The sequence below is a fragment of the Delphinus delphis genome, chromosome 1, assembly GCF_949987515.2.
Source record: "Delphinus delphis chromosome 1, mDelDel1.2, whole genome shotgun sequence".
NCBI classification, from domain to species: domain Eukaryota; kingdom Metazoa; phylum Chordata; class Mammalia; order Artiodactyla; family Delphinidae; genus Delphinus; species Delphinus delphis.
Window position 1 is genome coordinate 142,479,936 of NC_082683.1, and position 16,466 is coordinate 142,496,401.

General features: G+C 41.9%; 1 protein-coding gene across 1 annotated transcript in view; it reads right to left on the reverse strand.

Moving 5' to 3' along the window:
• Positions 1-16,466, reverse strand: part of CENPF (centromere protein F) — a 61,281-nt gene that overhangs the window by 20,163 nt on the left and 24,652 nt on the right. The window contains exons 10-12 of the mRNA XM_059994829.1: positions 12,744-12,866; positions 6,143-6,278; positions 563-3,957 (exon numbers count right to left, since the gene is read on the reverse strand). Coding sequence (XP_059850812.1) covers positions 563-3,957; positions 6,143-6,278; positions 12,744-12,866 — 3,654 coding nt within the window. The remainder of the gene's footprint in view (positions 1-562; positions 3,958-6,142; positions 6,279-12,743; positions 12,867-16,466) is intronic.

Here is a 16,466-nt window from a genome sequence, read left to right on the forward strand (position 1 = left end):
GCCCCGGTCCGGGAGGATCCCACATGCCGCGGAGCGGCTGGGCCCGCGAGCCATGGCTGCTGAGCCTGCGCGTCCGGAGCCTGGAGAGGCCACAACAGTGAGAGGCCCGCGTACCACAAAAAAAAAAAAAAAAAAAAAAACAGTCTGAAAAAGGCAAAAGAGGTTAAAATTCATATCACCTTACCATTCCTAAGTTCCAATTTGATATTTAATGTGCTTTATTAACTCACAAAGAGTGAAAACACACAGACGTCCTGAAGAACATGTTCTGACACTGTAACATGATTTTCTCCAGGAGTCTTCAAAAAACATCTTTAGTAATGTCCAATATAATAGTGTTTAAAGATAATCATGATAGAAATTTACTCCTCAAATAAAGTTGACTCACTTTCCTAAAGTTCTGGTTTATTTTTTCAAAACTTTGGTATATTCTGTTCTTATGTCCTGGAACCCTAAAAATATTTTAGTTTGGATTTAATTTCGATTTCAATTCAACAAACATTGATTGCGTGCCTACTAGGCACTCAATTAGAGAAATAGCATGTCAGTCTCACATACTTACATCGTCTATGTCGGTGCCAAGCAGAGACCGAGAGCTTAAGTCCAGACCTTGAAGCTGGAGTCGCGCTACTTCGAGCTCAAGTGTAAGGTGTTCCGTGTGTTTCTTTTCTGCCGCCAACTTGGACTCCATCTCTGCTGTCACACTTGTCAGCTTCTGCTGCCACTGTTCATTTTCTGACAAATACTGCTTCCTGAGACAGTCAAGCTCTTCCCTTGCAGAACTTAGTAACCGTTCGAGTTCTTCGATTTCCTTATTTTTCGTAATCCCTTGACTTTCAATTTTCTCTTCTAGCTTCTTGAAGGATTGCAGGTACATCTGACAGACGGTCTCAAGTTCTTCAACGCTCCTCACCGGGGCAGAGGGGATTTCTTTCTCAGTCAGATTCTCCTCCTCCAGACTACTGCAAGAGACCTGCTCTACACTGGACTGGTTTGCCAAAACAGTCCTGTCTAAATTATTCAAAAGGGATGTTTCTCCCATATGCTCTAAAAGATCTTTGTAAAAAGAGGATTCTATTGCATTACCAGGGCTGTCAGTCACACCAGAGAGTGACAAGGACAGAAAATGCTTCTCCCCGGGTCCTGGCATCACCTCCTTTACCAAGTCACCTTGAGAGTTTCTCAGACTCATGGACAAGACTGAATTTTCAGCCTTTAACGTGTCAATGTAGGACTGTAGCTCTGACATCTTAGAGCTCATCTGGCAGTGCTGATCGTGCAAAGTTTTGTGTTCACTCTGTAAAGATGAGAATTTCTCCTGTAATTCAGCAAAGTGCATGTGAACTTCTTTGTTTGACACTGTCAAGTGCTCATAGGAATTACTGTCGTCCAAAGGATTTAAGGACACAGACGTCTGCTCGTCTTGCTGTTCACCAAATTCACTTTCTGGCGTTTCTTTCACGAACTCACCTTGGAGAAGTCCATTTTCGTCATTTAATATTTTAACCTCATTTACTAGTTTCCCTACCTCTTCTGCCATTTTGCTAGTTGCTGTGACACATTCTGATCTTGAGTCGTTCAGCTCAGATATGAGTTCAAGCTTTTCCACCTGCAATGCCTCACACATCTTCTCTAACTCGTCCAGCTTGTTCATTGCCGTCTGTAGAGAGCACTGCAGGTGGGCATTGTCCTGCTGACTTGTTGACAACTCGTGAAGCACCGAAATGTATTTTTCCTCTGGATCTATTTCAAAGTTTCCAAGGCCGCTAATATCTTGTGACTGAGTGCCTTGTTGCACATCTCCAGTTTCTAATTCTCCTCCAATTTGTAATTCGTGCTGTAGGTACTCCTCCTTCTCACTCTCCTGAAGTTTTAATTCCATGTTTCTCACTTTAGTTTCTACTTGTGCCAGTTGCGCATTGTAACTGTCTAGAGAAGCATCTTTAACTTCAAGGTCCATCGGAAGTTGAACGTGACGTGTATTTATCTTCCTCTCTGCTACTTTCACAGAGTCTTGAATTGGTTCCAATTCTAGATGCTGATGCTCATGTTTCGTCTTCATTAATTCCATCAGGTGCTCCTTCTCTTGTAATAAGGCATTAACTTCCTGTTGCATCTTACTTTGTTCTTCCTTTAAAGTCATGATTTCTTGCTTTAAGCTGTCAGCCTCCCTCTTGGAATTGCTTTGGATATCTGTAACCTCAGATCTCAGGGCTTGCTGCACTGTCTCCAACTCTAGTATTAAACTCTGGTTTCTTTCTTCAGCTAATGCTAACTGTGATACAAATGCTTGGTGTTCCCTTGCAAATGTTTCCTTTAGCTGTCCCAATTCATTTTCTCTATCTTCACAAACACTCGTGCATTCATTCAGCAAGCATTCTAATTTAGAGTTCTTTTCCTGCTCTGCTTTATATTTTTCACTAAGATCCCGAAATGCATTTCCTGTTTCTTCGCATCTTTGGAGCAAAGTAAGTCTTTCTTGTTTGTACTGGTCAGATAACTCTGAAATGCTTTTGTCTCTTTCATCTATACAGTTTGAAAAACTCTCAGTTTTCTGGAGCAAGTTCATCTTCTCTTGGGTTAAGGTTGCATTAATTTCCTTGAGAGTCCCATTCTCTTGGGTCAGCTCTTCAATGTCCTTTTTATCAAGAGAAATGATGGAACTCATTTCCTTTTTCTCCAAGCTCAGAGTTTCAGACAAAAGTTGTAGCTCCTTTAGAGATTCCTGAAGTAAATGGTTGCTCTTTTTTAATTCTTGAATCTCTGCCTGCTCAGTTTCTAACTTTTCATTCAAAAGTTGCAACTCTCTTTCCTTGCTCTCCAAGGCAGCTAAAGTTTCAACAACAACATTCTGATGAACAGAAGTGTCTTCTTGTAACTTACTAATTCGTTGACTTGTTTCAGCCACAAAACTTTGATGCATCTGTTCTGCTTTCATGAGATTTTCTTCAATTTCTCCTTTGATTTGCACCAATTCTTCACACTGCTTTTGCAGATCTGAGTTCATCTGCTTTTGAGACTCTAATGAAAATTCAAGAGAAACGACTCTGTTTTGTAACATGGATGAGCTTTTAGGACTTTGGTCTGTTTCTAAATGGCATTCGCTCCTTTCTGAAGGCACGCTTTCTTGTTCTTCAATTATATTTGCAAAGGAATTATTCACTGCAGACTGCTGTTCAAATGCCAAAAGACTTCTCTGATGAGACTCATTTGTCACCGCAGAGGAATCTCTGGATTTTAGCAGATCCCTGAGGCTCTCAGATTCAGCATGCAAGTCTTGGTAACGCTGGTTTTTGTCCATTATTTCACTTGACAGTGACTGAAGCTTATCTTCTAGATCTTCAACTTGCCCGGTAAGCTGAGAAATTTTCAAACACATATTTTCTATTTCCTTCTCATGTTTCTGATCTGAGAACTCGGCTTTCTGTTGTAGTTCTCCATACGCTTGCTTCTGTGTCTCTGCCTCTGCAGTCTTGCTGTCTATCACATTGTGAAGGTTCCTGATCTCGACATTTAGATTTTCTCTTTCCATCTCCAATGTTCTTACCCTCTCATTGTATTCGTGACTTTTTATTTGTTGTGTCTTAAGACAGGTTTCCAAGTGATTAATTTTACTCTGCAAGCTTTCCTTTTCTGATTCCATCTGATTTAAAAGTTGTTCATTTTCACTTTTCCAGCGAGAAAACAGAGTTTTCTCTTCTTTCAGTTCTTCATATTCTTTCTTCTTTAATTCCAAAGCACTCAATAAAGCTTCGGACTCTCTCTCTGTTTGGCTTAACTTTTCATTCAGTTGTTCGATGTGATGTTCCCTTTTCTTCAAAAGGTCTTGAGAACAATCTCGCTGCTTTTCCAGATCAGCCAGGGCAAGCTTCAGTTTCTCTAAAGTCAAGGAATTCTCTTGCTGCTTTATTTGTTCTTGAAGATCTCTTAACATGGTTTCCTGAGAAGTATTCTTAGCTATTAAAAAAGATATTTTTTTAAGTTGTCATGATTTTAATAAATATTTATTCTACAAGAATTCTAAACTCTCAAAAAAAAAAAAAACCCAAACTAACAGCTTCTCAAGTCCTGTACAAACTGGCATTATTGCCTGCATACCTCCTTGAAAATAGATCGCCTGATAATTATCTAAGCTTATATAAAGACAATGGAAAATGGGCCTTTTCAGGATGGCAGTACATTTGTTTATCTCCTTTCTCAGCAGCTTAAGAAAGTGTTGTTGTATAAAATACCAAGGGATAAAAACAAAAAAAAAAAAATACCAAGGGATTATTTTCCTAAGCACATGAAACTTTCTTTTATTCTTTTTCCTTGTATGTGTTTATGCCCTTTGGAAATACTTATTCAAGGAGAGAAAAGTGTGACAAGAGCAGCACTAAAATGGAAATATCTCAGGAATACTATGGAGTATTCCAGATTTCTCAGAAAAGTAAATAACTTCTTCGCCACTTTAGCCAAAAAATCCATAGGATCAGGCATGGGTACTAGAGTATAAAGTGCTACAGGGAATTATACTCAATATTTTGTAATAACTTATAAGGGGAAAAAATCTGAAAAAGTATATATGTGTGTGTGTGTGTGTATAAAACACAGTCACTGGGCTTCCCTGGTGGCGCAATGGTTGAGAGTCTGCCTGCGGATGCAGGGGACGCGGGTTCGTGCCCCAGTCCGGGAAGATCCCACATGCCGCGGAGCGGCTGGGCCCGTGAGCCATGGCCACTGAGCTTGCGTGTCCGGAGCCTGTGCTCCACAACGGGAGAGGCCACAACAGTGAGAGGCCGCGTACAGCAAAAAAAAACCACACACACAAAGAAAAACAGTCACTGTGCTGTACACCTGAAACTGACATGTAAATCAACTATACTTCAACATATATATATATATATATATATCTTAATAGTATATGGTGCTATATATTAGTAACTCTCGAGGCCTACGTGTGAGTATCACTGGGAAGCAATATCCCCCCACATCCCGGCCCCTCACAGTGAGGGTGGTGCCTGTGAAGATGAGAATCATCAGGAAGATGTCACAAACTCCGTTACCACCTGTCCTCTGCCTAAAAACTCCCCTCTGCCCACTGGCCCCTGCTAATTGAGAATAACCACACTGCTTTCATTCAACAATGATGGGAAGGCTTCCCAAGTATGTTGAGGAAGAATAAAAGTTGTCAATCTCAATAGCAGATGAAAAAGGTAGCATGTATTATAAACTCAGATGTAACTAGAAATCATTCCTATTTTTAGCCCCCTAATCTCAGTCTACATACTGAGAGTGGAAGGCTGGTGGAGATAGCGCCACAGGGGATATCAGTCCACTTCACGTGTGAGGACCTCAAACAATGATACTGGTGACCAACAATGAAAAACGCCCTAACCCTTTCTTTTCCTATAGTTTTCTTTAAAAAAAGCTGAAGATTGACATTTCTACCTCCTGCCATGGAAAAATTGAAAGCTGTCTTAGGGAGACTGGAATTTAAAAAAGAGAACAGTCACAGAGAAGTGTGACACCCATTACACAAGTCAGGTTAAAAGAAATCCAAGATGTGCAAATACCTCAGGGGAGAACATAAATGTAAGGAAAGACTCATTCACATTTATATATACATAAATGTGAAACGAACAGTGGATTCATTTGGTGTATACAGCATCATTCTATGGCTATACAGAGAATAAGGAAATAAAATCATTCAGTCAAGTAAGCCATCCCAAAACAATGGTCACTAAGGGCTGGGAAAACATGCATTTAACATAGGATTTTCCATTATAAGGGAAATGGTGATGGGTGAGAAGATGCGCCGTCTGGATGTAACTAACAAACACACTCGAGACACAAAATAGCACTCTGAGGCGAGAGACAGCCCCAACAATTTACTTTTGTCTGGAAAATATTTACCCTTCTGGTTTCAAAGTGCTGAAAACCAGGCATCTGGGGACTCAGTGTGTTCCAATAAAAAAAAAAAAAGTCCAACTATCACTCTGGAAACGAAAAAGTGGAAAAGCAAAAACTTTTTCCACATCAACTGCAGACATCTCTCTGGGAGAAGATATGGAAAAATTCAAAGAAGCTTCTAATGATATCCATCCTCCCTCATGGGAACATTAGCCTAGAGAAAGAACTCAAAAACGCTACATTTACTCACCCCTCATTTCTTCTGCAAAGTTCTGGCTCTGACTCAAACGCTGCTTGGCCTTCTTCAGTTCTTCCTCCAGGTGGCAAACTTCTCTGGCCCTTTGTTCAGACTGACTCTTAAGGAGGCTGTTTTCCCTCTTCATTTCCTAAAGCACAGGTTTAGTTAGTTATCACCCAAGCAGATGCTCAAGCAACTTAGGACTTCTGCCTTGGTGAGGGTCCCTAATGGGACTGGGTGTGTATCTCACTAGGGGAGGAATCACACTTTCCCTTTGAGCAATGAAATTACATAGTTTTACTTCAATAAAATGATTTTATAAATAGAAGTCAAAAGCACAGAATCCAAAACAGATGATAATCTTTTTACTTCGAGAAATATATTTTTTGAACTTTCTGGATGTCCCTATGGTTGTGAAAGTGTTCGTTCATAAGGAAAAGCCTATTTACAAGCTCCCCCAAAACACAAATGCTCCAAGTCCCCATCACACCTGAATGATCAAATATATCTTTGCGGGCTTCCCTGGTGGCGCAGTGGTTGAGAGTCCGCCTGCCGATGCAGGGGATGCGGGTTCGTGCCCCGGTCCGAGAGGATCCCACATGCCGCGGAGCGGCTGGGCCCGTGAGCCGTGGCCGCTGAGCCTGCGTGTCCGGAGCCTGTGCTCCGCAGCGGAAGAGGCCACAACAGTGAGAGGCCCGCGTACCGCAAAAACAAACAAACAAACAAAAACAAACCAAAAAAAAAACAAAAAAAGTATATATATATATATATATATATACACACACATATATATTTGCAAAGTTCTGAGGTGCTAACGAACCAAAAAATTCACGTGACAAATTTTGATGTTTCGTTATAAAACCATCTTAAGGTTCACTGTTATGGGAATGTCTTTATGAGTAAAATTACCTTTAATAAATGTTCATTAAGAAAGTCTGCAATGTAAAGATGTTGGAATGGGCGTTATGAAAGATGCAGCTACAAATTAAGAGAGTCTCTGCCCCCAGGACCAGGTACCCGCCAGTGGGGGACGATGCAATACCAATCACTTAATACACACCAAGATGCACTACATCCTCAAGAGAGATGAAGTGTCCTATGGGAAATCAGAGGGTTGGAGCATGGAAGAATTAATTCTAGGTGGAGGAATCGGAGATTTCACAGTGAAGAAAGGTCCTTTGGGTACCTGATTAAATGAAGGACCCATGCATCGATGTGCCAGAGTAGCAGAGACACATACGCAGCCCCATACTATTTTCTAGGGAGATCTGTCTATTTCTCTGAGTCTTAAAATGAAGCAATATTTTCATGCTGAACAAAAATGCTTCTTATTAACCACATGACTTGCATAATAAATATTATAAATCCTCTATCCACATTCCTCGACCTACTGTTCAACCTTCAATGATATTACAGCTGATAAGTATTTCAACCTATATTATATGCCACCCTCTGGACCACTGGGAATTGGCATATATCATTACAAACTGACAGAATCAAGCAACTCCCATCCTTGGTGGTGGGGGGCGGGGGGGCACGATTCATAAGCCTGACTTTAAAACACACACACACACACACACACACACACACACACACACACACTTAAAAAATATCCCTCTGAAAAGCTGAAAAGTAGGGGAAATTTTTTAACCTTAAAGAAACAATTAAGACCTATCCTCCAAAACCTACTGCACTGTTGGAAAACAGATGGCCCTGGCAATTCAGTGCTGGAAGTCTGCCTTCAATTATCAGTCTGGTTACTACCAGCAGATGGGTACCAACGTAGCAAAGCCAAATTCAAGAAGAGGGAGAATCTGGCTGGTAGAAAGTACTTGAAAACTTGCTGGCAGCTGCTGTGCTCATGTATATATGTTCATTTCATCATCAAAATAAGACAGAGTCCGTTGTAGTTATATTTCTTTTTCCTTTGTCCTGATCCTACCTCCCTTCCATGAGCTCAACGGACAAGCTATCAAATTAAGAGATCAACCAGAACTAAAAGCCCGCTCCGGGCTTCCCTGGTGGCACAGTGGTTGGGAGTCCACCTGCCAGTGCAGGGGACAGGGGTTCGAGCCCTGGTCCGGGAGGATCCCACATGCCACGGAGCGGCTGGGCCCGTGTGCCGCAACTACTGAGCCTGCGCTCTGGAGCCCATGAGCCACAACTAGTGGGGCCCGCGCGACTGGAGCCTGTGTTCAGCAGCAGGAGAGGCCACGGCAATGGGAGGCCCACGCACCGCAACGAAGAGTAGCCCCTGCTCTCTGCAACTAGAGAGGGCCCGTGGGCAGCAACGGGGACCCAACGCAGCCAAAAATAAATAAATAAAAAATAAATTTAAAAAAAAGCCCGCTCCAACTCATCTCAAGACTGACATTCATACCAGTCATTGTGAAATTCTGCAAAGAATGATCACTGAAGTGCAATGTTACTGACTTAAACTAGCATCATTCAACTAGAGAATCTATAATCGCTTGTTTGCTCTTCAGGCTCCAAAATAGTCACCACTCAAATGAGATCACAGATGTGAAAGGAAAAATACCTTAACGTACTTTAACAAGGGTAATGGAGCATTGTCAGTAGTGTTTCTTCCTAAAATTTAACAGCAGCTAGATGTGTGTGATCAATGCTAAGATCAGCTAAATGAGCTCAACATAAGAGTAACTAGAATGCAACCATCTGAGTTGACTTAGCATTTTTATTTTGCAACTTATATTTTTTACCCTAAAAAAAAAATCATCAAATCAAATGGCACCTACATCTAGAGGCGTGACAAGAAGGCTGACAAGACACTGTATGCAAAGCTGGGTGCATCCCAGTAGGAGGAAGGAAGGTGAAAAGGAGGAGAAGAGGTGGGGAGGGACCCCAGGAGGGAGGGTACAACTTATGTTTATGCGTCTGTTCGTCTCTATCCATGTCTGTGTATAACTGGAGACATTTAAATGAATACTAAGCTCAATGAAAAGATTAACAAGTCTTTGTCTATTCTGGCAGTAGTTCCATAAACACTTGTTTCAAATGAAGGAATGTTCAGCCAGTCCTGAGACCCAGCAGGCTTATCATGCTATGGCTATGGCCAGCCCAAGAATTTTAAAAAGCCAGAATTTAGAAAATGAACATCTGAAAATGGAGCTGTAGGCTGCCACCCATCAGCAATTCGTTTTCTGCACAGCTTACAGCCACTTAGGACTTGACTGGGTGGCTCACTGCCAACGATGCGTTAAGCATACAAGGATATATTCTCCTAGGCAGCTCTTGCAACCTCACATGATTTGCAGAGTTGGGCACTAGTCTGGAAAAACACAACAAAAAACCCTATAACCACAAGCCAGCCTTAGAGCTTAGCGAGCAATTCCAGCCAGATCAACTTTGGTTTAGGAGCAACCAGGGAAGCATCATTTCCTAGGACCAGACAAAACAAACTTCAGTTACTGTGTGGCATTTCATGATCCCATCCATGAATGAAGCTTAATACGTCCCCTGCTGGGCGAAGTCTATATGGTGAACCAGGGATGGATGCAAAGGATGTGTTTTTCCCCTTCCACCTCATCATTCTTGCCTGCCAGACCAGGCCCCTTAGCGGACCCTGTTGTAATACAGGTCCCCACGCTCAGGAAGGTCCCCAAGCAAGTGTTCCCTCATCTTGGCTGTCAAATGATGGTATATGGTCGCCTAACCCCAATGCTATGGAGTTGGCACTGGATGCTGGGTGAGCAGCTTATCTAAACCTTCCATTCCCTTTGATACTAAATGCTAACTTTACCCTTGATTGGGCCATTACATCACATTTCCACTACTGATAATTTCTCACTGTGAGCAGCATATTAGTTTGCTAAACATGGACAAGGAAAATTTCAGTACAACTGTCTCATTTTTTTGGCATCCAAAACCTATAACCGTGCTAAACTTGTCTGTACTTATAATTAGATACAGAAAGATACCCAGCACGATAAGACTAGAATGGGCTGCAATTTTATATGTGAAAAATCTCAAATGCTCTTTCCTTTGCCCATCCTTTCGGTGCCTATGGGTGAGAGCAAACAGTGGTAGCATCAAAAAGTTACAACAGTTGTGAAGACCAAAGAGCCCTTATGTGCTTGCTGGGCATGGATCTAAACATCTGACACACAATATTTAAGTTAATCATTAATGCAGCTCTGGAAGGTTAGTATTAGTCCCCATATGCAGATGAGGAAAGTCAGACTCAGAAATGGTAATCACTGTCCCCAGGTCACACAGCAGGGAGGTGGCAGAAAAGTGATGCAATTTCAGATCTCGCTCACTTTAAAGTCACCAAAATTTTACCTCGAAGCTATACCACCAGTCTAACTGGGTAAATTGCTTTTCTGATTCCAATCCCAATTCAAACTGCAAGAGCCAGCTACACCCTTTGAATTCTTGATATCATCCTCAAAAGAAGGCACACACACAAAAACGTAAGTTAAAGACAAATACTAAATGAATCCCCTGGCCCTGAGCTACACACCTCCAATGACTGCCCTCACTGGACACAGAAATCAATGAAATATTAAGTGCAACATGACGGGCATTTAGCTAGATTTCGTGGTGGACAGCTCCACAGCTGACAAACCAGGCCCTGCAGGGATGCATGCGTCTTCAGAAACACCTGCGAGAAATGTCCAGCCCACTATGGAGCCTTCGCCAAGCAAACCGTTTGCAAAGTGTTTGGACCCTCTTAACCAGTCGATCGATTTTACAAAATGTTTCCACCAGGCAGCCAGTGGAGTCGCGGGAGAGTTCCTGGCTGAAAGGGAAGCTCACAGAGGGAAGAGTTCAGTGCCAGTCTGCCTGTGGAAATGTTAGCAGAAGCATCTGTTGGTTGGTCCCCACTGGCCAAACGGCGAACATTTGTTTTGCTGAAACAAACGCTTTCATTTAAAAACGTTTGCTGATGAAACCGTCATCTGATATGAAGTTTTCTTCCACTCGGGTTTCTGGGGCTGTGGCCTCCTCTCTCCAGCAGTATTACCCCTCTGAGGCTATAGCTGCTTTAACAACCTCTTCTTTGCTACTGACAGACGTTCTGATTTTATAACCATAATACACTCCTTGAAGCTGAGGGGATAAATATATTTAGACTTGCCTCACCTGGATAAATCACTGTTCTTTACAGAGAACTTAAAAAACAAACAAACAAAAAAACCGTACAATCTAAAAAGTAATTGCAAAATAGTTAAAAGATTAGTGAAAACAAATTCTTTCCTGTGACATTTGCTGGAAAAGAAACCTCCAATGTTCTGCGGTGCTTTTCCATAAAACTACAATGTAGATTTATGACTCTATTCATATTGTTTCAGTCTATTAACTGCCCCTAAATGGTTCTTAATTAAGCCCTTTAAAATAAACTCCAAGCAACTAAATATATTCAGAGAGAAGCAAATTAAAGTAAGTACGGGGACCTCCCTGTTGGCGCAGTGGTTGAGAATCCGCCTGCCGATGCAGGGGACACGGGTTCGAGCCCTGGTCCGGGAAGATCCCACATGCTGCGGAACAACTAAGCCCGTGTGCCACAACTCCTGAGCCTGCACTCTAGGGCCCACGAGCCACAACTACTGAGCCCGTGTGCCACAACTACCAAAGTCCGTGTGCTAGAGCCCATGCTCCGCAACAAGAGAAGCCACCACAATGAGAAGCCCGAGCAACGCGACGAAGAGTAGCCCCCGCTGGCCACAACTAGAGAAGGCCCGTATGCAGCAACAAAGACCCAACACAGCCAAAAATAAATAAATAAATAAATAAAGTTAAGTACAGATAAAATCCTATCGGTAGAAGCAACATCAGGGTACGCCCAGTACTCCGTGCCATTGGGAAACCTCATCCACAATTTTGTATCGTTACCATGACTCTCCAGAGACACCGTCATGGGAATTTTCTGGTGATCAAGTGGTTAAGACTCCGTGCTTCCACTGCAGGAGGCGCGGGTTCGATCCCTGGTGGGGGAAGTAAGATCCCATATACCACGCAGCATGGCCAAAAAAAAAACCAAAAAAACCCAGCAAAGACACCATCACCCATGCCTTGCACACACTCAACATGAAAGTTAATGTTGACTGCTGAAGCCAGAGTAATACAATTTACAATTACTTGAGGTTTTTATAACAATATTAAATCTAGAAACTCTTTATCCGTAAAAAATTTTATATTTAAGTCTATCACTTTGCACAAGGTTTTTAATATTTGATGATGCAAAAGCCAACCCTTGGAAAAGGGATTTAAATTATACCTCCCATCACCAGTTTTGTTTCTTTCCATTTAGAAAATCCCTTGCTTTCTTCCATCCTTCCACCTCACAGGTGGTCTAAAACAATCTTAAGAAAAAACAAAAGAGTAGTACATGGTCTTAATATAAGTCATGCTTTCCTATAATTGCTAGATGTATATTAGTAAGTTATATCAGAATAGAAAGTGAAAAAAAAAAACCCCACATGTTCTATGTCATAGATTTTATACAAAACACTGTAATATATACTTCTGGCAAATTAAAAACAAAAATGTAGCTATAATAAACTACTAGAAAATGGTATAGAAATTCTTTAACCCTCCCACTTCCTCCTGTACAGAAGCTGACAAATACTCTTCTCTACCCCTCACTTACCTCACTGCTTCTCCTCAGCTCATTTTCCTTGGTCTGACTCGCCTGTAAGGTCTGTTCAGTTCTACTGAACTTTTCCTTAAACTCTTCCAATTTTTTTTCCAGCTGGTGCTTTACAGATGTGGCCTACAAGTAGAAAACAAAGCAAAGCTTCATTTTTCTTTACTTTTTAAATAACTATGTATTCTTAAAGAATAAAAAGGTCATGGAATATAATAATTGATATCATCTATTTTGGTTGAGACCCACTATACATAACAGCTTAATAAGGCCCTAGAAGTTGAACTTAAAATACCGTCATGTCAACCTGTGACATTACTTGGCAGCAGCATATGTTGATGGAAAAGGCTGGGTTTGAGGAGGAAGCCACAAGGAAAACAATTAACCACAAAAAAATAAAACAACTAAATAGTAATAAACTAATTTTAAAAAATGAGATAATAACAAAAATTGAGAAAACAAACTGGGAGAACACATTTGCAATAAATACAACAGAATAAAAACGATATTTCCAAAATACAACACATAAAGCATATCTATGGTTCAATATACAAAGAGGCAAGCCCATTTATAAAAAGACCAAAGGACAGAAACAGAAATGACAAAAGATACAAATGGCAAATCACCTTCTGAAAGAAATAACCTCAATGGTAATCAAGAAAGTGTGAATTGGGACTTCCCTGGTGGTCCAGTGGTAAAGAATCCGCCTTACAATGCAGAGGATGCGGGTTCGATCCCAGGTCAGGGAACTAAGATCCCACATGCTGCGGGGCAACTAAGCCCATGTGCCGCAACTACTGAGCTCGCGCCTCTCAACTAGAGCCCACGTGCCACAAACCACAGAGCCTACGTGCTTTGGAGCCCACGCGCCACAACTAGAGAAGAGAAAACCCGCGCTCCACAACTAGAGAGAAGCCCGTGCACCACAACGAAGAGCCCTCACGCCGCAATAAAGACCTGAGGCAGCCAAATAAATAAATATATATATTTTAAAAGTGTGAATTAAAACAATGATAAGATAACATTTTTCACTCCTTAGTTGGCAAAATTTTAAAAACCTGGACTACCTCCTATTAGGAGGATGGGAGGAAACAGGCCTCTTACAGCTGGTGTCAGGTGAACTGCTACGACTTTTCTGGAGGGCAATTTGGAAGTACCTATCACACGTGAGAACACATATGCCCTCGAGGCCATCAATGTCACATGTAGGAAGCTGTCCTACAGAAGCACCAGCAACACACATCTTTACCTGCCCAATGATACCACCAATGGTGCTACATGAACCTAAATACCCATCAGTAGGGGAATGACTAAATAAACTACAAAACATCCGATACAAACAGGGCTCAGACACTACCAACAGAATGCTTCCTTTTAAACCAAAAAAAAAAAAAAAATTATACATTTGCGAATGTATATTTTTAAAAGTCTTGGAGGACATCCAATAAATAGTGCATAACAATTTATCCTGGCACAGGAAGATTTTTTTTCTTTTTTCCAAACTTGGACAGATGGATAGATAAAGGAATGACTCTATTAGAACTTCAGATGACCCCTTGTATGTAAGAGATATCAATAAATGTTGGCTGTCCGCATTTCACCTGCATCCCCCCATCCCCAGCTCCTCTGCTACTAGAAATCAACATGTCCTAGGCTGCTATATCTTACATTTGGGAATTAACCTGTATTTTTCATATGAGAACCTAATTGGTAAACCCTCACTTTTAGAAAATAAACAAACACTAAGAAAATAAGTATAACTCTGACAACAGGTGAATACCTGACATATTCAGCATAAAACTCTAAAATGTGTCACCCTCTCAGGGAAAATGGGTGAAGTCAAGAAAAGAATGAATTGGGAATTCCCTGGCGGTCCAGCAGTTAGGACTCTGCACTTTCACTGCTGAGGGCCCATGTTCAATCCCCGGTTGGGGAACTAAAATCCCACAAGCCTCAGGGCGCAGCCAAAAAAAAAAAAAAGAAGAAAAGAATGAATGACCACATTCCACATTGCTTCTTCTGAGAGCATAAGGCTCTGGATATTTAGTGCTTCCGCATTGCAGATGGAGCAGGAAACTAAACAGACGAGACCCTGTCCTCATGGAAAGATCTGAGTGATGGAAGGAAGATAATATCTTTTTAAATTAATTAATTTATTTATTTTTGGCTGCATTGGGTCTTCGTTGCTGCACGCGGGCTTTCTTTTTAGTTGCGGTGAGCGGGGACTACTCTTCGTCGCAGTGCGTGGGCTTCTCATTGCGGTGGCTTCTCTTGTTGCAGAGCACAGGCTCTAGGCGCACGGGCTGCAGTAGTTGTAGCATGCGGACTCAGTAGTTGTGGCTCGCGGGCTGTAGAGCGCAGGCTCAGTAGTCGTGGTGCACGGGCTTAGTTGCTCCACGGCATGTGAGATCTTCCCCAGACCAGGGCTCGAACCCGTGTCCCCTGTATTGGCAGGCGGATTCTTAACCACTGCACCACCAGGGAAGCCCCAGAAGATAATATTTAAATAAACAAATAACTCTATTGTATGTCAGGTGATAGACTTTATGGAGAAAAATAAAGCAAGGTAAAGAAACAGAAAGTACCTGAGGGCAAGGGTCTATGTAGTGACCACGGGAAGATGTCATTCATAAGGTGACACTGGAGCAGCAAGTCTTCAGATAGTGAAGGCTCACACCCTACAGATCTGTCTGGGGATGGAGCACCCCCAAGAGCAAAGCCCAAAGCTGCCACTTGCTGGGTGTGTCCCCCCATGGCAAGGAGGCCACGTGGACAGGTAAGCAAAGGGAGAGTAGGAGATGGGGTGAGCGGGTAAGGTGGTGGGAAGGCCACCTAGGCTCCTGCATACATTTGGAATGACCTGACTCTTACTCTGAGAAATGGGGAGTAACTGCAGACTTCTGAGCAGAGGAGTGACATGATCTGACCTATACTTGAAAAGACTCCCTCTGGCTGCTGATTGAAAACACACTGTGAGGAGGAAGGGTGGAAGCAGGGAGACCAGTTAGGATGCTGGTACAGAAACCCAGGTGAGAGATGATGTGTCTTAGACCACATATAGAGCTGGAGATGGTGAAAGCAGTCAGATCCAGTATAAAACATAAAGACAGAGAAGTCAGGTTTATTCTTAGCAGGGGGGTATGTGGCACATGAAAGGTTTCTGGGGTAGCCAACAAGATTCTATCCTCTGACATATATAATGGTCACAAGAGAGGCATGCCTTATAGTAATTCATTGTTGTACATTTGTTCTATATAGATTTTGTGTTTTAACCCACAAAAATGTTTATACTATTCATATAATACACACATATACTCATGCATGAAAATATACATATGCACAGATATACACAAATACACATGCACACACGTGTGTGTGTGTGTGTGAATAAATAAAGGTAGAGCCAGCAGAGTTTTAATGGATTACTTTGAGGTGTTGAGAGGAAAAGAGGAGGTGAAGATGACACTGAGGTTTTAGCCTGAGCGATGTGAAGAATGGAATTGCTATTTACTGGGACAAGGAAGACTAAGCAAAGAACAAGTCTGAAAAAAGTTGGAGTTCCATTAATAACATGTTTCAAGTGTGAGATGCCTATTACGTGTGTGACTGGAAATATCAGATGCACACCCACAAGTCTGAAATTCAGACCAGACATCCAGGCTGGAGATATAAACATGGATGTCATCGTCACATGGATGACACAGAAAGCCATAAAAGCAGATGAGA